At 53.6% G+C, this 20,547-nt stretch overlaps 4 protein-coding genes across 4 annotated transcripts in view; 2 read left to right on the forward strand and 2 right to left on the reverse strand.

Annotated features, from left to right (window-relative positions):
• Positions 1-1,034: 1,034 nt before the first annotated feature.
• Positions 1,035-5,059, reverse strand: CSUI_002051 (short chain dehydrogenase reductase family protein). The gene is made up of 5 exons (XM_068062253.1): positions 4,574-5,059; positions 3,712-3,981; positions 3,190-3,420; positions 2,539-2,685; positions 1,035-2,139 (listed from the first exon to the last, which is right to left on the reverse strand). The coding sequence occupies exons 1-5, from the start codon at positions 4,788-4,790 to the stop codon at positions 1,913-1,915; spliced, it is 1,092 nt and encodes a 363-aa protein (XP_067925770.1). The 5' UTR covers positions 4,791-5,059; the 3' UTR covers positions 1,035-1,912.
• Positions 5,060-6,328: 1,269 nt separating this feature from the next.
• CSUI_002052 (eukaryotic translation initiation factor) lies at positions 6,329-14,292 on the forward strand. Its single transcript, XM_068062254.1, has 9 exons — positions 6,329-7,524; positions 8,410-8,541; positions 9,445-10,176; positions 10,663-10,797; positions 11,539-11,755; positions 12,336-12,409; positions 13,160-13,261; positions 13,796-13,839; positions 14,089-14,292. Exons 1-9 carry the CDS (start codon positions 6,895-6,897, stop codon positions 14,228-14,230), a joined length of 2,208 nt encoding a protein of 735 aa, XP_067925771.1. The 5' UTR covers positions 6,329-6,894; the 3' UTR covers positions 14,231-14,292.
• Positions 14,293-15,655: 1,363 nt separating this feature from the next.
• Positions 15,656-18,944, forward strand: CSUI_002053 (uncharacterized protein). The gene has a single exon (XM_068062255.1). The coding sequence runs from the start codon at positions 16,217-16,219 to the stop codon at positions 17,015-17,017; it is 801 nt and encodes a 266-aa protein (XP_067925772.1). The 5' UTR covers positions 15,656-16,216; the 3' UTR covers positions 17,018-18,944.
• The window catches only part of CSUI_002054 (uncharacterized protein), a 3,480-nt gene continuing 1,080 nt past the window's right edge, over positions 18,148-20,547 (reverse strand). Inside the window, exon 1 of the mRNA XM_068062256.1 lies at positions 18,148-20,547. This exon is cut by the window's right edge and continues 1,080 nt beyond it. Within this exon, the coding sequence (XP_067925773.1) occupies positions 18,657-20,078 (1,422 nt within the window). The 5' untranslated portion in view covers positions 20,079-20,547 and the 3' untranslated portion in view covers positions 18,148-18,656.

Here is a 20,547-nt window from a genome sequence, read left to right on the forward strand (position 1 = left end):
GGAAGATTGCATGCAAGGAGAGGAAAGCGAATCCCCGACAACAGCAACCCTGGATCTTCGTAGTTTCCAACTCTTTTTTATCCGGTGCAGAAAAGTGAGCATTCCCAGACAGGAAAATGAAGTTTACATTACCCAGCAGCGCACGAAGCATCTCGAATCAGTTCCTGTGGCGACAAACCCCTCTTCTGAGGCCCCACCCCCTTTCGGATCCGTAGGCGAGGCCAGGTGGTCGCAAGTATGTTTCTCGGCAGTGACTCTCTCATCCTTGCAGCTGAGTTGCTCGAAGAAGAGGAAGGAAAAGGAAGGTCAGAAAGCTCAGGCTAGAACGAGCATGTGACTCCGCTGGGTCTGAAAGCAGTGTGGTCAGAGCGTGGCCCGAGTGTGTAGTCAGATGACGGGACGAGTGTCGCGACAGTCATCTTGAACACTTACCTGAAGAGGAAGACCTGCTCTATACCTAGTCGCCTTACGCGCGCATAACCATGTATATTCCTGATTGTAATTCTGGTCTCCAACTGCAACATGCTTAGGCGAGGAAACGGAGCCAGTAATGCCCAAAGCCTTTGAGATGGCCATCGCCGAAACAGTGCTTGGGTCGCTGACATACCAGGGCGTTAAACATGCCCGGCAGGTGCAGAGTACTTCCCCGTTCCCAGCAGGGTTTCTCTCCGCACAACAACGTAAAGGAACTGCGTCCTGGGAGCGTGGGGAAACGGTGCACGCTTCCATAACGCCGTGCCTTTCATTAACTGTACTGCTCTCCTACGGAGTTCTATGTACTCCTCTGACCCCTGCGGTGAAAACTGAGTCGCCAGAGGAATTGCCTTTCTTCTTGTTTTTGTCCTCCGGCGCAGTTCTTTTCCGTGTTAAGCGGGGAGGGACCCCGCTGACCGGGAACCTGGAATCCTCTGCGCGTGCCGGGCATGTCTAAAGCGTTTCTCAGTTTGCGTTTCAGCGTTCCAGGTGTCCGCCCGCGAAGGACGGCCGAAACGCAACTCCGTTTGGGAGCCGCAACCTCCCCAAGCTAACTCGCTCGGACATCCAGTTTTACATTCATGGTCATACCGCCGATTTGAGTAATGTCCCTCGAAATCCGGAAGAGCCGGGGATGACGGTCAAGTTTTTGTGCGAAACATGGCAAACAGTACGAGAAAGACTATGAAACCACATTCAGGAGGACCAATGAACTGCGGGCCTCTCTTCGGCATAGCACTGCAACCCGAGAGGGCAAGGCACGCCAAAGTTTGCAGAACCCCAGCTTGACATAAGCAAACCTACAGGGCGTTGCCGCCCTGCGGGGTCTGTTCGCTGCATCATAGCGTCAACGAAGGCAAAAGATCGTTGCACATTCTTCAAGTAACGAGATGACCTTCTTGGTACTCATTGCTTCAGTCCCCCGGATACATCAGAATCGTCGTCTTTTCCGTGACAGGCATTCCTGTTGCCTTCTTCTATGCACGCCACTGTAGCCGCATTCCCTTGCCTCGGCAAGGGGGTACGTTCAATAGTCTAACCTCGCTCATCCCTATTCCTCACCTCGAGAACCAGGTGAACGGTTGCTGCTGACTGCGGCAACGACGCGCACTACAGCTCCTTTCTTCACCGAGATACAACATACTCCCGTGCAGTCTCAACCACACACGCACGCCAGCACCACCAATCTGTTGATTGTCGAACACATAAGACAATAGCTCTGTCAGATAAACAGCACCTCTTTTACCTCCGTGATTCTTCGGAAGCGGCAGAGGCGTCTTCTACTTGTTTTTTCTGAGCGATACACGTATTTAGACTTATCGGAACGGAAATACCCCCTTCAGTCTCTCTCTCCTTCTACAGATCATATTGAGGCGTGGTCTTGCAGTCCTGGGGAAGAAACAGAGAGTCTGGTTGGGTGGTTAGAGGCGACCGCTGGCTAGTTCTTGCGCACTCTCTGTGCGATCTCTTCGAGCTCGCGTATTTCTTCTTCGACCTCCACAGCATACGCCTCAGCCCTGATGTCAAGGAGAGTGCTTGAGATTCCTGGGGCGTACTCCCGCAAGTATAAGGCAACAAGGATCGCGTTTTTCGCAATCCAACACTCGCGAAGTTTGTTGGACGCTGCCTTCAATATCATCTTGGCCACGTAGTCGGGCGGCAAGCCTGCAAATTTGGAGACAGGGGATCAACTCCTAGTCGGGAAGAAACCGATTGCCTGGGCGTCCCCACTTGCGCGCAGGCGTGGTTTACACGCTAGTGAAAGCGTCTCATACATACACGGCCGGGCCACGGCGGAGAGCGGACTGCCTTATGCGAAGGCATTCTAGTGTCCTTATCATGTGTGCGACTGTGCCCATGAGCACGGGCTTATGCATCTGCCACATAGGACTGACTCCACTGAAAAGTCATCAGTCTTGCAAGTCAGAGCGGTTCCGCGTTGCTTCTTCCACAAGCTGCGACCCACCCACCTTGCGACTGCCCCCCTTCTGCTCCTTGGCGGGACTGCCTGTCTGGCCTCCAGCAGCAGCTATCGGCCCGGCTTCTTCCACTTGCTGCGCTTACCGTTAGTGATGTACTTGTTCATGTACTCAACGTCGTCCGTAAGAGGTTGCCCGGATGGCCCCAAAGTCTGGAAGGCCTCTCCTGTTCGGACGTATCCAAGGACTGCGCTCGTTACGGATATGCTCATACTTTTTGCCTTGAAATCTCCTGTTTCCGGCACGCAGTAACACGAAGGGACACGACAGTTCCGGTGGGGTGCAACACCCAAAAGACGAGGTCACGAAACCCCGAACCTTCCCTCTAGGAAAAACGCTGTCCTCTCTCGTGCCCGCAGCGAAGAGGGCAAAACAACTGTCGTTTTTCTCGGCACGGAAGGGAAACATGAACACCCGCGACACCGCTTCACTCTACACTCATCTCACTGCGGTCCCTGGGTTTCTGAAACGAATCCCCAGTTTGAAGTCGAAAACCATGGATCTCGGACGGCACCCAATATACAGCATAGCGGCTGAGGTCACAGCATTTCCTCTTCCCAAACACGAAGTCGCTCAACGAGAAGATGGTAAAGACGCACCCCGCTCACTGCGGACTCGAGACTGACCGAGTCAACCCACTGTGGCAGTGTTCAAAATTGTTGTGCAACCCAACTGTCAACTTACCCAACAGGAAAACTGGAGCTGATCTCTTCGTGAAGCTTGCGACATACCTTACTTGAGAGCGCGTCCGCAAAAGTGAGAAGCCCCGCTTTCGCGACCGAGTACGGCGCGTGACCGCAGCTGATGATTTTGCTCTTAAAGGAATTTGTGAAGATAATGTGACCGGATCTAGCCGCAGCCATCGAAGGCAGAAGAAGCTTCGTCAGCTTGATCTGAGAAAGCAGATCAGCTGTAATGACCTGTTCCGCGACCTCGTATGAGACTAACATTCCTTGACAATGGATCGCTGCAGACAAAAAAACGGGAGTACACAGTAACGTACACACGGTCAAGAGTGGAACGGAAGTGGTCAAGACCCTTATGAACGAACAAGAGTGCGCGGCAGGGCTTCCAGCTGGTGTGCTTAGTGGTGTACCTCGGCAACCTCAGCTTTCCAACACACACCACGCAGAACTCCCCTCTTCTCTCCAGAGTCCCATTCCTGCACGCGGCTTCTTCCTGTGTCCCCTGGATACTCCTCTTCATCCCGCACACGTTAAACAGGGCCAAAAACAAATGAAGCATCATGCAGGTGTACCTGCGTTGTTGAACAGAAAGTCGATGTTCCTGTCTGCTGTATAAGCGTAAGCTTTCTTAACCACTGCATCGAGGCCGGCGAGGTCGTTCAACTCGAAAGGGAGAAGAAGAAAATCGCTTTGGGCCTTCTGAAGCCCCTGGGAAGCGCAGAACTTGATCACGTCCTGTTTCGCCGTCTGTAGGTCTTCTAGTGTGCGACACGACATAATGAGCCGGCAGCCACGATGGGCTAGCAAGCGGCAAAGGCTCAGGCCCACACCGCGTGACGCACCTGAGACCACACGGTCCAAAGGACAGGCCAAGATAGAGAAAAGTACACCCACGGACCCCCAACCTCATCACCGGTAGGCACAAGAGAAACCCTGAGAGCCTGTTTCCGCAGGGGACCCCAAAGACCACGGTTGGAAGAAGGAATGCAGAGGCACATACTTCCAGCCAGGTCTAGTCTGAAGAACGCGGCGTTGGTTACCCACCTTAGCAATGAGAGGTCCACACAGCCGTTTACGAATGAGAGCTTGGTCGTTCCCCAATGAAGGAAGTACTCTCTGTCGAGTGGGAACGCGACGTCCCAAAGACATACTAGGCACAGCGGTGAGACCGGACACGGAATTCAGTTCGCTGCACGGACACAAGCTTTCCCCTGTCCCGCAAAACTGAGAGACCTGTCTCCTTGAGCCCATTATCCGTACAGTACAACTAACGCGCGCAGTGCGCCCTGCTGAGAGGTGGACTCTCGGTCTTGGACGTCTCCGTCCGCCTGCTTCCCCACACGCAGGCAAGCTCGTGCTTTCATCTACACGTACGAGTCTGCGTTCCTGCTAAGCGAGTCTACCCGTCGGCATCACGCTTCCGCCCCTGGTTACCTGTGACCCATGCGACCCGCCCCTTCCAGTACGCTTTGTTCTCGGGAAGGAGTTTTGTCCAGAAATCTCCATCATGCAGCAGATACCCCGCGCAGAGAGACCACAGAACATTCATAACGTACGCGCCCAGTTTTAGGCACGCGCAACAGGCTACAATCAGCAGCGCCGGAGAGCCAAGCAGGCTAGCTAGTAAACCTTCAATATGCGGGAACTCCATGGCTGTATACACTTATCAGGAATGATGGACTGAATGGTCCTTTGAGAAGGATTCAATATCTTTTATCAGGCAGGAGGAGGAAAAGAGGGCACGGAGAGACTAACGATTCACACCGGGCGATGGTGAGTGTGCAGTCGACTCAAGAAAAAACAGGGTAAGCTCGGACAACTCAGGAGTGCGAAGAACTCGCACTGGAACTTGAAAGGGGAAGAGGTAAGATAAAAAAGCACATCTCAGATTCCTTTGCTTTCATCAATATACTCCCTACCTACGGCCAATTGATTTAGGAAGTGTACACACGCTCCGATGAGTCCAGCGGCCGCGGCCGGCTGCAGCTGGCACATCGGGGGGGTGGAGGCGAGCGGCGCGCGGATACAACCAGAGACACGTGGTCCGCAACGCCTGAAAAGCAATGAACCGAAGAGACAAGGTTTCTCTTACAGCTCATGCCAAGCCAGCAGCGAAGAATCCCCTCCAAGCGTGCCTTTGCAGCGTCAACCGCTCCCTTATCTCACTGGTAGCTTCGTGGTCTCCGACGGATCTGCGGCTTGTGGTACATGCCGTTCGCGAGGTGTTCAGTGCAGGAGTCGATTGAAGAAACCATCTCGGTGACGGCACCGGTTCAACGCAGAAGTGATCTAAACGGTCCACGAGTTCGACTTCAGATCATCAGCCGCTATCGCTGTAACTCAAAGAGGGGATCGCGACTTCAAAGGTGGCCAGGGAGCTACCTAAGCTGCCGTGCTCTTCTAGGGATTCTTCGGCGGGTCATCGATCGCGAGAGTACCCAAGTCTGCCACGGTGCCCTTGCCGCACAGTTTCAACCCGTTCGCAGCACCGTGTGTGTTCGAGGGTAGTTCGTGGGAGAGTGTTGATTTACATGTTTCTGCGTGTCCCCTTGAGAACTTGTGGAAGTGCGCCCCCATGTTGCCAGTTGAGGCTGAGGGACTATCCGAGGGTGAAACAGCTACACTGTCAGTTGTACATCTTTCTTGCCGACAGTCTTTGCAGCAGTGTGGCCGGCATCTGCGTCTGCCGCGTACAAGGCTGGTGAGAGAATTTCAGGTCCCACCACCTAACTCCGACATTCGGCGGGAGGGACCTGCCCAATACCGAAGACGACATGGGAAGGAGGCGTAGGAGTTTACCTCGCTCTACGGGAAACCGTCGCGCTAAAAAAATACATTTGACTCTCGTGGGCAGCCTTAGTCTAAATCCCTTCCGGAAAGGCTTCGCTACTCTGGCGTCCGTTGCACCCTTCACTGTGCTGCCCCAACAACCCTGAACCTGCCGTCGCCCGGCACAGAAGTAGGCCGCTCCCCCAGGTGGCGGGGAGAATTGCGTTATACCTGAAGCCGGCGGAGGGCTCTGACACGTTGTTCTATCATCTAAGCGTGCTACCAGGGAGCACGGCCTACCGTGTCAGTTTGAAGCTTCCGGCTCGCCCTTGCCAGGAAGGACGATCCGGTTCCCTGTAGGCGAGCCAGGACGGGAGAGAAACCCGCAGGTGCGCCAGCTTCAGCTTGAAGTGAGCGATTTTTCCTTTTCCCGTTCGTTCCACGCTGCCTGATACGAACCGACATCGTAACGGGAAGCACACGTTCTGGCTTTTCTGTCCCAGCCGACATGCAGTCGCCACGGCTGTCGCTTCGTACCTTCGGGCTGCTTGTTCCCGTTGCTGGAGACATGGACCGTCACAGGGACTTCATAATTCGCATCGAGCCGAGACTGTGGCTCGACTCCTGGCTGCCTCATGACACTTGTCCCAGTGTCACTGTGGGTGTGTAGAACAAACTACTAGAAATGAAACCTTCTTCTTTTGATGTTAGTGTGCCTGGCGTCCCGCTTGTCTCAGCTGTGCATGCAGGCTGGTACAGGCCACGGTGAGTCAATGCGAATTGCCCTTTTTCCGCAACGTTTCGTTTGTCCCGAGCTCCTGCAGTTCGATGACCACTTAGCAAAACATCTGGACGGCTTCCACGCCCTTGTCACTGCGTGTCACTGGCGCAGTAACCAGCACGCCACACGGACGCCGTTGTCCTAGGCGTGAAGAGCAATACAGTCGCGCCTGTAATCCTCGCCACCGGAGCTCCCTGGACTCACTATGTCTAATAGCTTCTCACTTTCCTCCGTCTGGCCGTCTCCGGACACTGTCCAACAGCAGGCGGCACGCGACGGTGTTACTTTCCGCACCGTCTATGGTATGGATCTCCGAGGGAACCTTTCACACAAGACAACATGTGGCAAGATGCTTGAATCAGGCGACTTAGGATGCACTTACACGTCAAGAAGGGATGGTTCACGGCCGCAGGATCTGCGCGCTCTACTGTTCTCGGGAGAGAGCCATGCCCGGACCTCGCGGGAAAAGGACTTCCGTGAGTCTTTGTCATGCCGATCTGCTGATGCGCGGGAAAAGCTTGGACCTCCTCCTTTACTGTCGTATGTCCCGCCGCCTGAGTGTTTTTGTTGTTCCTTGACCTTCTCGAAGGAAGGAGAGAAGAAAACGCCAAGTGACAATGATTCCGTGAAAAGAGGTCCACCCGAGTCAGGTTCCAAAGAAGATGCGAAGACTGACACGCCGGGAGTTTCTGGAAGGGATGCAGTTTCCGCAGGGAGTGCGACGCCAGCAAACAACTCAAAAGAGTGGAGTGCTCCTTTCATTGACGCACTCATACTGCAACTTCGACGACGCGAGCTGCATGGTAGCCATCAGGCTGCTAGGAGAACCGCGGAGGTGAGCGGCGCGCATCCTCAATCGACAGGTTGGGTACACACATTCTATCTGTTTGAAGAACACGTCCTGTTTATTGCCAGTGAGTGTGTAGCGCGGCGGTTATAGATTCCAACCACGTCCAGTACCTTCAGAGGCAGCGTCACTTACACATCCTTCAGCTCGGCGACTTAGCAAGCCGGAAGGAAGTGTCAGTCAGAGTTCCCCGTAGAATGGGCCCTAGATCAACTCGTCTCTCTGTTTCCAACAAATGACCTGCGCTCTTCGCGACAGAATGGAGCGCAGAGCGGTCTTTAAACCTACTTCCACACATAGTTATGCTTGTATTTGGATGAATAGGCAGCACGCAGGCAGTTGCGTGTCTTCATTGTAATTGCGTATGACGCCCAGCTCGTGGTAGACAGATCCAAAGGGAGACAAAAGTTTCTCAGGGCGTGCTAGTGTATCGTACAGAGGGTGTGGAGTAGGCGGCTAGATCTAGAGAGAGTGTGCGATTCAAAGCTCCGGTATCTGTGCAGATTAGGTCGGTCACCGACACATTGTTTTCATACGCTCTGCGCTTGCTCGGAAACTTTTTGCTCCGGCTCCCAACACAATCCGTGGCCGTCGAGGGGAGCAATCTCTTTCGACGTTCTATTTGCGAGATCTAAGGCAGATGTATGTCGACATATGTCTAACCATTTGTATATAGATACATATGTAGACGTTCGAGCTGGGCCACAGTCGGCTGCACTGTACAGGACATCCGTTTTTGATTAAGAACCGCTCATCGTCCTTCCCTTCGGTGTTGTCACCCGTTTCTCCTCATACACGTACTCGTCCATGATCTGTCGATGAACCTCAAACAGACGGACCTCTAGTTCTTTCTCGTCTTCGTTGGCCGCGCAGGTCCTTCGTCGAGTGGTTGATATATATCCGTGGACGACTACCCAAGGATTGATAGAGGTCGTGAAGCAAGTCGGGCGGAGGCTCATTCGCGCGAACCCCATGGAATTTCTTGTCGCAAATGTTGTTCGTAGGGTGAGTGGAGACGCACCTTAGGTGCCACTCTAGTTTACGTCGGAGCCCGAGATCGCCAGAGGCACAGTCACCGTACACCCAAAAATAAAAGTGTGACGGCGGGGCAGTGCAGGAGCGGGCAGCAACCAGTCTTGTAGTGTAGGTAGAGGTGGCGGGTAGGGAACGACGGCCTGCTTTGTTCAGCATCAGTGAGGTGTTGTGTGTCGGTGCACGGTGTCCGCTTTTGTCCCGGCTTTATCGCCGAGGATCGGACGGAACAGGCACGGGTTATACAGTGGTGTACACGTTTCCCCCGCCTCCCTGTTTAGTAGAAAGGGCAACACACATAAAGAAACACAACAATGTATTCGGACGGTAGGACGCAGATCTTCTACACCAAAAATATCATTTGTAAGTTAACGTTACAAGATTTCGGGAGTTGCTTATTGTCCCAGTCGGCTTCACTGACCGCCCTGCGCTTGGTTCGTCTCTTAAGGACTCCGCGCGCACACTCGTCAGTGTTTCGGGCTCCGGAGTGAGGGCAGGTCTGAGGCACACACACGCCAACGTGGGACCTGGGTGCGTTTGCCCCCGGGCGCAAGCAAGGAGGCTCTACCAAGCTTACGGCCACCTGCACGGATGAGAACAGGCTGCTTTTGCTTCTTTCGCGGAGGCGCTTCTCATCACGTAGGGCCTTCGGACTCTTCTGGCCGCTTCGTACACCGGTCTGAGTTAAGGATCTAGGCATCCTGTTATTCCGGAACACCGAAGAAGCTACGCTGGTGTCAGCATTTCTCGTTCGACTGTGCATGTTCAACAGAACTCCGGGTCCTGGACTATGCGACACGCTGCATGTCGTTTGTTTGTTTTTTGGGGAGGTTTCTGACTTTCCATGTCTTTTTTCCTTGTTCTTCCGTCTGGTAGGTCTTGTGTATCATTCGGATGGAGCACTACAAACATGTAGACCTCCACCGTCATCAACAGAACCAGCATGCACCTGATCGGCCTCTGCTTGCCTCTTCTTCTCTGCCGTTGCCCGACAAGTCCTCTCCCGTAGTGAAGTGCCGGAAGTGTCTTTCCTCCGAGTCGAAGAAGAGAAAAGATAACACCGAAGAAGGGCCCGAGGGGGAGCTAGCTGCCCCGCGAGGCAGGAGCAACTCAAGTGTATGTGGGGACAGAACGGCAACGTCTTCTTCTCTACCGCATGACGACAGGAAAGAGTTAGGGAAAAGTGGGCGGTCATGCTGTGAATGTGGTTGTCCTAGAAGAGTCAAATCGCCGGACTCGGGAAAAGAGAGTACTACGACGGAAGGAGGGAGTAGTAAGGAGGACGGCTCCCGGCGAACATCCACTCCAACAAAGACAGCGTCTTATGATCGTAGGTGTATAACACCGCCCTTATCCTCTTTGCAGTCGTCTGGGTCAGGAAGGGGAGGACGAGGAACCGCAGGCTCTTCTCCTTTGCATATGAATTCGAAAAGAGGAGGCGGGAATTGGGCTTCTTCAACACAACAGGACTACCGCCAGCTGAACTCGAAGTGGACTTTACAGAGGGCAGCTCCCTCCATGGCTATGTACTTCGACCCTTACGCCGCGGCGGATGCTGATGACTTGCTTCTGCCTATCCCCTCCACTGTCAAGCAATCTATTTTTGAGGTGGGCGCCGTACTGAGAAAGGACAGTCGGTTACACGGATCGCATTATGCTGGACCACTAAACAGATGAAAATCTCGTTCCGAAGAAAGTCACCTGGGACAACCTCAGGGACGTCCACTACGCGATTTCTTTTCCTAGCTTTTCGACTGATTCGATGCACTGGTGGCTGATATGCCGGCAAATGGGGGTACACGGCCAGTCTACGCTGCAGTTGCATGCACAAGTGCTCTCATCTTGTTTGACGTCCTCTACAGTTGTTTGAGAATTGTTGGTCCTCAAGTACTGCTCCTTGTCTTCGCACAGGTCGTCTGAAGACGGGAGAGTACGTTGTGTAGAGATACATGTGCAGAAAGAGGAAGAGGAAGTCTTTCTTGTGGAATGACGTTTGCCATAGACGCAGTTGCTTCTTTTGTGTCTTTGCAACGTAGAGTGGCTTATAGTTGTGTCTTTGATGACCTTCTTTCGGATGTGAAATTCTCTCCACAGGGTATCAGCGAACTGGTGGCAGAGGTCGACAGCGCATGGGAGGAAGGTGACGATGTGCGGACGGCCTGCTTTCTTAATGGAGATTGTATTCTCACATACGGCTACTCTCTCGCTGTTGAGAGACTGCTCAAGGCTGTAAGCGTCTTTCCAACAAATATTCTACTCGGGTGCATGCATCTATTGTCGTGTAAGTGGTTTCGAGGTTTCTCCCACGATCGGAGAACTTGCTCTCGAGTAAGAGAATACGGGGTGCTTCTTAGGTCGTCGACTATAGATGGGCAAGGTACGTGTCGTTGCAGCCACAGATGTTGGTACTGTGTAGTAGGCACCCTCTCTCTGACCTCGACACTTTCGGGGATGGTCTTGTTCTGGCGGTAGTTCTGTGTTGTGTTTGTCATCGCTTCTCTTTGTGTTTTTCAAGTAGCCCCCGGGTGAGAGGGTGTATGAGATGCGATGTCAGTCAAATCAATCAGAACCACTTGCTCTGCATTAAAGCTACGTCGTCACGTGCAGGCAACCAGCCTCATTCCGATGCACTTGTGAGAGGCTTAGTGTCGCAATCGGGCCGATGCCCTTCTGTACACCAGGTGTATACATGTGCATCATCGCTTGGCACCCAATGTGAAAGAGTTCCCGCTCATCTGGTCCATCGTTGAGATAGTATCTTATTCGAACCGTGACGTAGATATGTCCACGCTTCTTTCACGTTCTAGAGATGTAGACAGTTGGGACCAGTTCCGGCGTGGCGGTCGGTTCTGGTATGCGCCTCAGTGTTACACCTCAGACACCCTTCTGGTAATATCATCAGCGTGCCGTTACACACGTCTGGCATCACGGAAGAGCGTAGGTTAACTCTGTCTCTCTTTATTCTCGTAGATTCATCGGAGAAATCAAGGAGAAGGGGAGAGCGGAACAAGTCGCCGTAAGAAAGGCCGTATCCGTTGCAGCTTTCAGGTCATCGTATTGGGAGGAGATGCTGAACAAGGAGGGAAGAAGATGGCCGAGAATCTCGTCGCCAGCGGCATCAAAACAGCTTACGTTGCTGATGGGGCCCTCTTCGCCGTCATGCACAAGGTCGATAAAGTTCTTTTAGGTAAGGAATGTAGTCGTGACGCTCTCTTCGCCAGAGTGTTTTTCGATGAGTACACGGTGGCCGTGTAACCGCCATCTCCAGTGTTGTGAAAGCGTGAAAGACGAGTGAAATAGTCCGTTTATCAGGTACATACTGCGTTGTCCCGCCCCTGTTACTCTTTATGGTTGTACTCGCTAATGTCCTATGCCTGCTGTACGTTCTCATTCCGACGAGTTCACACCACAGAGGCTCGGGCCACCGATGAAGATATGTTGCATCGCACGACGTCCGACTTAGTTTACAACTACGTTTTTGTACTTCGGTCGGTCGATGAAAGGAATGTATAGAGTGTGCTTACAGTTTTTCCCTGAACAGCTGTCGGACGGAAAAGCAGTCTCTTAACACGCGCGTCTCACCTGGGTGGATTGTTGGTTTTCACACAATGAAGAATGCCCGCTCTGCTGCGGTGCTTGGGTACCATTCTGCAGTCAGTCTGCTGGCTTAGGCTGCTCATAGTCGTCCATCCTGGATTGCGTGGGAGGGGAGACAGTTGCCTGTGTATCGAATGTCCCTGATTTGCTTGTCATGCTCGGTATGTCAGGTACGACGGCCGTACTTTCATCTGGAGGGGCGGTTACAGTCAGCGGCGCCCGTTACGTGGCTGATGCAGCGAAGGTACGCGCTGTAACACTTCTGTTCTCCGCCGTGCAACGACTAGGACGCGTGCGGTTGCTGGTGCATCTCTTTCGAAGGGACAATCAGAGTTCTTTGCAAGTTTTGAACGTCTCTTCACCCTCAGTTTTCTTCCAATAAAGATGTGCTCAAAAACCCCGTAATGTGCTCAGGGGTTGAGACTGGCTGGGAGACATATCACGGCGGTGATGTGTAACTCACACTCCGACACGGTCCGAGAGCCTGGCAATTCTGGAGGATGTACTCCCACAGAATATTGTTCCTGACGCTTTTCTTGACGTGTGTATGTCCACCCCGGGTTGTTTGGTTTTGTCGCTACAGGCCTGATCATACATGTACCGTGCATACTTGAATTCACTGGGTAGTACATAGGGCCTGAGTGAAAGAGCGCACCGTGGAGTACGCACGCGGTTTCCGTAATTCGTTTCTGTGCTGTCTTTTGAGAGGCGTTGTTTCGCTCTTCTTTCCCGGGGAGAACGTCGTGGCTTTTTTTAGCGAGATGGATGCTGCCTGTGGTGTTATTTGAGTATCACCTTTGGTAAGCTCGTATTTTGGCTCGGGGGGCGAGCTCATGCACGCGGTGTGCTTTTCTGTATGAAGTACACACCGTTCATGCAAGCGCTTCCTCTCACCCTGTTTTTATAGTGGCCTGTGCATGCGAGGGGTTAGCGTCGGGGTGTGAACCCTAAACTCAGTATTCTCCAGTGAATCTTACTCGTTTTGTCCGTGCAGGCTTTCAGCAAGCCTGTTCTGGTTGTTGCTCCTCTCTTCAAGCTCACTCATCTCCCGGTGTATGACCATCACTCCCGGAATGAGCTTCTCCCACCCGGTCTCGTAAGTTTTACAGGACATGGCAAGTAGCATGAACCAAGCGTTGACAATTGTTTTTTTTCCGCACGTGGCAGGTGTATTCCTCCCGTATCGTGACTTTGTCGGCTTGGTTAGGGGTAAGAACGAGAGACAAACAGAAAGCTTTCAAGTGGATTCCTTAAGGCAGTCATTCGAACAAACGTTACGACGCGGACTTTCAATACGGATGAACGCGATTTCTTTCAGGGAGACCGTTGATTGCGTGGAGACAGTGAACTATGGCTGGACTGTTTCTCTCCATTGCTTCTTGGTGCATGTGTGGATTTGCTCTTCGTTTAGGGTTTAGGGTAGTCCGGTCTTTTTCCGTGGGACACGCACAGATCACAGTGGACGCGGCTCTCTGTAGGATTGAACCTTTGTAGGCCTGAAATTTCCCAGCTGGCTTCCGGCATAAGTGCTGCGTGCGCGATATATGGTCTGTATGACGAAGTTACGTTGTGACGGCATGTTGGGGTGGATGCAGTTGCCGGGTTACAGTGTGCTTGTTTTCATCCGCAGATGTTGCACGACAGCGGCGTGGACATGGAAGACGTTAGCATCCGGTAAGCAGTGTGTTGTCTTAAATGTTTCTTCAGCTTATCACCCTAGCCGAGCTAAGCAGCTGAAGCAGTGGTCTCACCGGCTAAGCGTGGTTGTTTCTGCCAGACTAGGAGTGGCTTCTTCGTATCGTCTCTCCGGATGCGAGTCTCTAGCCACTAGCGAGAACGTTGTGTTATGGGGTGACAAAAAAAAACTCGATCATGTGGGCATAAGGCCCGGCTTTCGGCGTGTGTGGAAATATGTGTACACAGCATTCCTCTGTACGACTACATACCTGATCATCTGCTGACGGTGTTCATCACTGAGATCGGACCCATCGACCCGTCATACCTTTTCACCTTGTCTACTCAACGCTACCACATCGACGACTTGGATCTTTGCGCCGTGGACTGATGCGAGTTTTGTTGCGCAATTTTTTGGAAAACCTTTAAAGACAAGACTGAAAACAGTACTGCTTTGAAACCGCCGGGTATCGGGAGGTCCCTCGTAGAACACTGTTTCAAGTGTTTTCAGAGGCATGTACTCTAATGCAGAGTGCTCATCTTGGATGGGGGTCATGTACGCTGTTGCCAGCAGCGTCCAAACTGTAGAAGAGTGGAGTATTATCCGTGGGTACGAAGCCTGCCGCGTGGTGATCAGCTGGTAGGATACGGAACTCAAAGAGGAAGACTTACACGGCGAGCACAGAGGTGGCCAACTGTCTGCGGCATCTGTGCCATCGTGCTAACGTGGGTCACTTTGACCTCTCCTGCAAGAGGGCTATCCCTTTGTTGCGACATATTACTCGAGGCGTCACGCTGTTTTTTCAGGAACATCTCAGTGACTGGCCATAGCACCGATGTGGTCCTCAGACTAACTCGGAGTTATTTACCTTCCAAGCACCACAGATTACTTGATGAACAACACAGAGGTGGTTAGTGACTCCCACTGAAGCGGCACCCGCCGGTGTCAGAGAAACAGACACCACACCAAAACGGCCCACGGTCCTGGCACCTTGTTCTTGTCACTCTAGATATAGATGGTGAGAATTTCAACTGGAGGACGCTATGCGTGGAATTAGTCTGAAGCTGCTGAGCAGCGCTCTTCGACACCCAAGCGATAAACACCGTCGTGAGACGTCATAACCAAATCAGATTACTCGTGGCTCCTCGGTGACAAGCCCCGATGCTGAGGTCGGCGTGCTGCGCTTGTACGTAAGGAACATGGGAACAGTGATTCCAGAAGCAATGCTTCGCGGAATCTGGCTCCCGCCTCGCGTGCAGCAGCGCGAGGCGGCCTCGGGGTCCAGGAGCAAGGCAGACACCAGTGAAGGTCCGACTGTGCTTACACCTGTATCTGTAGTGCTCGTCATACGCCTCTGCGCAGACGCCGGTGTGATGTCTGCGCTGCGCTGCGGGCCGCCGCTTGCGGCCCCTGAGTGTGGTCCGGAGTGCTGTATTGTGCGAGCCCGCGCCGGTCGCGCAGCTGTGGGCAACCCGGGGGAGAGGACAGAACTGCGTCTCTAAGGTACATGAACGACCGTTACAGTATCCTTGTCCAGGCCAACTGCCGTTAGATGCTCGAGTGTCAGAAAATGTACGGACTGCCGACTGTTGCCTCTTGACAAAGCTCTCGGTGAACTGACTGGGCTTGCTGAAGCGGGACTTTGAGAGATGAGGCGTTCCATGCGCCTTCGGCCGAACTGGATCTTTTCCTTCTGAAGGTAAGGAACCCCCGCCCGGCAGCCGGCTTCAGGCTAGGGTCCGCCGAACGTAGCGTTATGAACCCCCTAACAGGCGTGGTGGCTCCCCATCTACGAGGGCTCCTCACGGGCCGAGTGTGACAAGTGTGGAGCCCGTTCTTTCGTCCTCCAGTCCTCGTGCGGCAGATCAACTGGCTGCTTCCGCAGCCGCAGCCGTAGCCCAACAAGGCGCCGGTGTTGGACGCAGTGTACAAAAGCAATGCATGCTTTGGGACAGCGTGCGTGCGAGGAGTTGAAAATGACCAGGTGGGAAGTACGGGTGTTAGCACTCCGACGAAAGAAGCTTCTGTTACTCTTTTGCCACTTTGGTGTTGTTGCCGTATGCATCGTTCGTCGGACACTGGACACTCCTCCATTCATGAACAAAACGGGTCGCTCAGACGGCTGCTTCCCAACAGACGGACGCCGGGCTCGAGTGTGAGTTCTTGGAGGTTTGTGTCTTGTGTGTTTTAACGGGCAAGGGCAGCCGGAGCTTTCAAGCGCCAGCATACTGGCGTACCTCAGTGTATGGTGGGAGACGCATCGGTGTTGGTGGCGTTACTGAGGGAAGTTCACAGTCAGAGCGCCGGCGCCGGAGTTCTCGGCACGAAAACCTGGACAAACGACTACTGTCACGCAAGGCGGCTTCACTATTGACCATGAAGCTATTTGTCGCTGTGCCACCATTCTCGTGTGCCGCGCCGGGAGTTGCTTGTCTCCGTCGGTCCACCGGCCTGAACGCGTGGCGCCCAGCCAGACGGCAGCGCGCGGTCAACCAACATTTAGATGGTGAGAAGGCTGCCGGCCCAGTCGTGCGGATTCTAGGCACTACCTGCGAATCGGAGATTTGTTCCCGGTCAAATCTCGGCCCCCGACAAGCTCTGTGGGCCTCCTCCACGCCTGTCCGCCCTTTCCCGTCTCCTTGGCCACGACATTTTTCTGCGTGGTCCTCTCTGTTTAGCTCCCGAAATGTAAAGCCTGAGCGCGAGGCTTCTGCGCCTGTTGGGCAGAAGAGTGGCGAAATCACATCGGAGAGCAAGGTCCCTGGTGCAGCTGCGTCTTCGGGCACGTCCGGCCACGTCGCGACACCCCAGACAGCAACCAAAGACACGGAGAAGGAAGTTACACGAGGGTTTTTCAGGTCCACCAAGAAGCCTGTTTCGACGCCTGTCCCGCCGAGTGTCCAGACCCTTGCGAGCAGCTCGCAGCCTGTCAAGGCCCGCGCCTCATTTTGTCAGCGAATGAAGAGCTTCGTGTCTGGTTTTCTGGTAGCCAGTGGAATCGGATTCTACGTCTTGTTTTATCAGCTTGATGACTCCACTCTACGTTTGCAAGTTCTTGCTAAGGACGCGGCACATCAGATGGCTACTGTCGAGGCGAAGCTCCACGCCCTTGAGCGGAGAGTGGGTCTGCGCCCAATGGACGCGATGGAGCAGCGGAAGGAATCTGGTGACGACTAGCTCAGGGGACGACGAAAATGATCAAATGCAAACCGGATAACAGTAGCAGTACTGCAAAGAAAAACCTCTTCACAGTTCCAAATTTTTCTTTCCGGGGGATGCGTAGCTTTGCCGTCTTCAAGTACTGTCTGTTGCGAGATAAGCACATTCTCGGCTTGGCTGCTTTCTATTCTACGGGTATGCGGCGCATAGTGGTGCATTTGCCAATGGGTCTTCACACGTGGTGGAATCACCGTGACAGAGTGTCTTCATTGGATTGTCGAGTGTGTATTGTGTCAACTGCCCCATCTGCTCGGGTTTCCCTGCGCGCCGCAGGCCGTTGTCTAATTAGTCCCGCACAGAGAGTATGTTAGTTATCCACCCAGACGCTCCTTTGGAACCAGTCCGGTCCCAGCAAGGGCAGCTGTGCGGGCTGTACTGTCCACATCGTTTCACAGCACTTGTGGCCGCAGAGGGGTGTCTCTGACAGTAACCTGGCCTTTGTGCTCCTGGCGTTCAAGAGCGGTCCTTAGGTGCGCGCAAGCGTGATCTGTATCCGGCTTAGCTGGCCTGCCTTAAGCTGTCCAGGTTGTTCAGTAAGCAGAGGGGAGTTGTTTTGCTCTTTCCAAGGCAATCACCATACACAGTCCAGTTGCTCTAGGACTGCCACTGCGACGACAGCACGCTCTAAACACTCATGAAAGGAGCATCGCAGAAACGGTGCCGCCTGAAGGGGTCTAAGGGTGGGCACCTCGAATAAAACACCAGAAGTATCTCAGCCGTACCTGAAACAAAGAGAATGAAGTGCTTCACGAGTGCCTTTCGGCTGACATCTGTTCAGGTGAAAGTCAGTGAAGAATTGTGTTCGAATCCTGCAGACCCGCCCACAGACGCTCTAGGGGGGCAGCGAAGTCTTCCGCGACAGGGTGTCCTCGCGACACTTTGCTGAGTGCCCTATGCTTGTGCAGGTGTCCGACTTGGCGGCGACTACATACTAGCGCCCTGTGAATTTACCTGCGTTCCCGTGCGGGGCTGGCCGGTTGTGACTGTCAAAGAAACTGGTCCAGGTGCCAAACTGTCATTTGGCTGTCAGAGCCAGTAACGCATTCGTCAGCTTGAGCTGAAGCCAGTCTTTCCTTACGATACAGGATTACGGCCGACTCTTTTCTTGCAACGAGGCATCTGCGGCGACAGCGAACCCCCCCAAAAGTGACACAGTCTCGGAAAAGGAGCGAATCAATAAGGCAAAATCTAGGGCGGTGAAGATGCGCCGAGAGCGCTTCTTCAAAGCAGCATAGGGCAGGTCACATCCGAAGAATCCAAGACAGTATCACAGAGGGCGGAGCGACAAATGAACTGCACTGTCACTCTCTCAAAGGGGTCCAGATCGGCACTCGTGGCACGCAGGGTTGGGGCTGAAGCGGCCCTGATGACTGTCCCTGAAATTGTTGGGGCCCGGGAAAGGCGAGACTCCTTGTCTCGTTATCTGGGACCGCAGAAAGGTTGGTTCTCTTTGAAAAACGACAGTACCAAAGCAGCACACAATGCACGCCTGATCTGATACAGACCGAACGAAGCTGTAGCACTACAGCCTGTTCCGGTCTCACGTCAGACGCCGAAGTGTGAATCAGTTCTGGTCCCCGGGCACATTAGAGCCTCCTCAAGCTTTCGTCCTCTTGTTGTACTCTCCTCCTGACAGCGCAAAGGGCCTGGTAGGGGTCGCTTGCTGCTGCGCGGCTTTCTTTGAAGAGGTGTCCTTACCGCGAGAAGCACTCGTAACGGTGCCAGCACCTCCACCAGGGACATTCAACATCCCGCCCATGCCACTTTCTTGAGCGGGCATGTATTTTTTGCTTTTTTTCTTGCTGTGACGGCGTTTGCAGCAGCAAGGACATACAAAAGCCAACGCAGGGCAAAGCACCCATCGGAAGGCCAGCAGAGCAATGAAGTGCGTCACCAGCACAAGGAACACAATCAGTGCGATCCGGTCTGCTAAGCCAGCCGGGACAAGAGGCTCCACCTCCGGATGCAACTTGTACACGGGTTCCAGTGCGGCGTCGATCCGACCGTTGACGCTGGGAACGAAGTCGTCCGAGAGTGACCAGCCGAAACGCATGCCCTTCGAAACCGCTGCAGCACCAAGAGGGTAGACCGTGTCCCAAAAGAACTCTCTGCCACGAGTTACACTGGGAGCTACAGGCTCCCACACCTTCTCCCTCACTGTCTGCAAGTACGGAGCCGCCAGAGTCTCAGCCTCTAGTCGCATCATCGCTAACTGCTGCCAGAATTCAGCCGGCACGCGAGACACAGTGTAGTCGCCTAAAGCCATGTACAGTTGACCAATGGACTGTAGTGTTGACGTCATTAGAGATAATGAAAAGATATTCTGGTTGGCACTCGCGCCGGGAGAGGATGCTGATTGACTCTTTTCTCTCTCGGCAGCTTCGGCACTTCTTTGCTCGAGATGACGCACCCGCTCTCGGAGTGAAGTGACCTCAGCTTCATGCCGAGCTTTCTCCTTTCGAAGCTGATCGATCTGTGATCGGTCTTGCGACTGAGACTTCTCCAGTTCGAGTACCTTCTTCTGAGCCTTCTCTGCTGCATTTCGGTACGTCTCGACCTCGTTGCTAGTGGCCGCAACAGCCTGTTTTGCCTCCAGCTCGCGCAGCTTCTTCTCAAGCTCAGCCTTGGTCCCTTGGAGGGAGTTGTACATCGTCCGCAAATTCTCGCTTTGCTTCTGACATGCCTCAATCTCCTTCTGCTTTCGCTGTGTTGCATCGCTGCAGGCGCGGACTGACGTTTCGTGAGTCTCCCTAAAGCGCTTCAGCTCCTGTTCCGCATTCTCTGCGCGCTGCTCCGCGTACTTTAGCAGGCGCTGCTCCATCTTCTCCCCCATCCCGGGCTGCGTGGGCGGAGTGCTCTCCCGCGCGGCCGCTTTAGGTGGAGAGGCCGGCTTCTCTGCACTCGCGGCGCTCACTGGAAGAAAGGGGACAGTCTGCTGGAAATCCAAGTCTGTGACCTCTGCCACCAGCACCGCAGGCAGAAGTAGTAAGCATCGAATCGAAAGGAAGTTGGGCCCCATCTTACGCGGAGGGAAAACAAAATAAGTCACCAACACGCCGGGAAAGAAGCAGATGGCGGGGGGTGGGACAAGTGTTCATGTGTAGAAGAAATCAGCTGGCAAGACAAGAGGGGAGAGAGAAAGACAGCCGCCGACCAGTTGCTTGAGCGTCGGTCACCAAGCTGTCAGCTACCAAAAAAGGAACATACAAGACGCCGCCGACCCAAACTGAAAAGAAATCTTTTTAATCAGCTTTTTACTGTGGTGCAGCCTCTGAAGCTTCTCCTCCTCATCACTCCGGAACTCGTCGCCTGCTCGCTGGCGCCTGCTTCGCTACTCGGCAGATAACACGTGAACAGGTAGGAAAGGCATAGTTCAATCGCCCAGTCGACAAAAAAAAGTACTGGCCGCTAGCACAATAAAGAGCGTATCCTGAAGATGACAAAGCAGTAAATAGAGCAATGCGCTGTCAGTTCCGTGTATTGGATTG

This window comes from Cystoisospora suis (assembly GCF_002600585.1).
Source record: "Cystoisospora suis strain Wien I chromosome Unknown contig_853, whole genome shotgun sequence".
NCBI lineage: Eukaryota > Apicomplexa > Conoidasida > Eucoccidiorida > Sarcocystidae > Cystoisospora > Cystoisospora suis.

Bases quoted from the DNA above. Each gene is read 5' to 3' on its own strand.
- CSUI_002051 (XM_068062253.1), bottom strand. From the start codon at position 4,790: ATGGAGTTCCCGCATATTGAAGGTTTACTAGCTAGCCTGCTTGGCTCT. The intron at 2,686-3,189 runs GTAAGGTATGTC...TGCCGGAAACAG, and splicing joins TTTTGCGGACGCGCTCTCAA to GAGATTTCAAGGCAAAAAGT. The intron at 2,140-2,538 runs GTAAGCGCAGCA...CCAAATTTGCAG, and splicing joins GAACAAGTACATCACTAACG to GCTTGCCGCCCGACTACGTG.
- CSUI_002053 (XM_068062255.1), top strand. From the start codon at position 16,217: ATGAAGCTATTTGTCGCTGTGCCACCATTCTCGTGTGCCGCGCCGGGA.
- CSUI_002052 (XM_068062254.1), top strand. From the start codon at position 6,895: ATGTCTAATAGCTTCTCACTTTCCTCCGTCTGGCCGTCTCCGGACACT. The intron at 11,756-12,335 runs GTAAGGAATGTA...TCGGTATGTCAG, and splicing joins GGTCGATAAAGTTCTTTTAG to GTACGACGGCCGTACTTTCA. The intron at 13,840-14,088 runs GTAAGCAGTGTG...ATGTGTACACAG, and splicing joins ATGGAAGACGTTAGCATCCG to CATTCCTCTGTACGACTACA.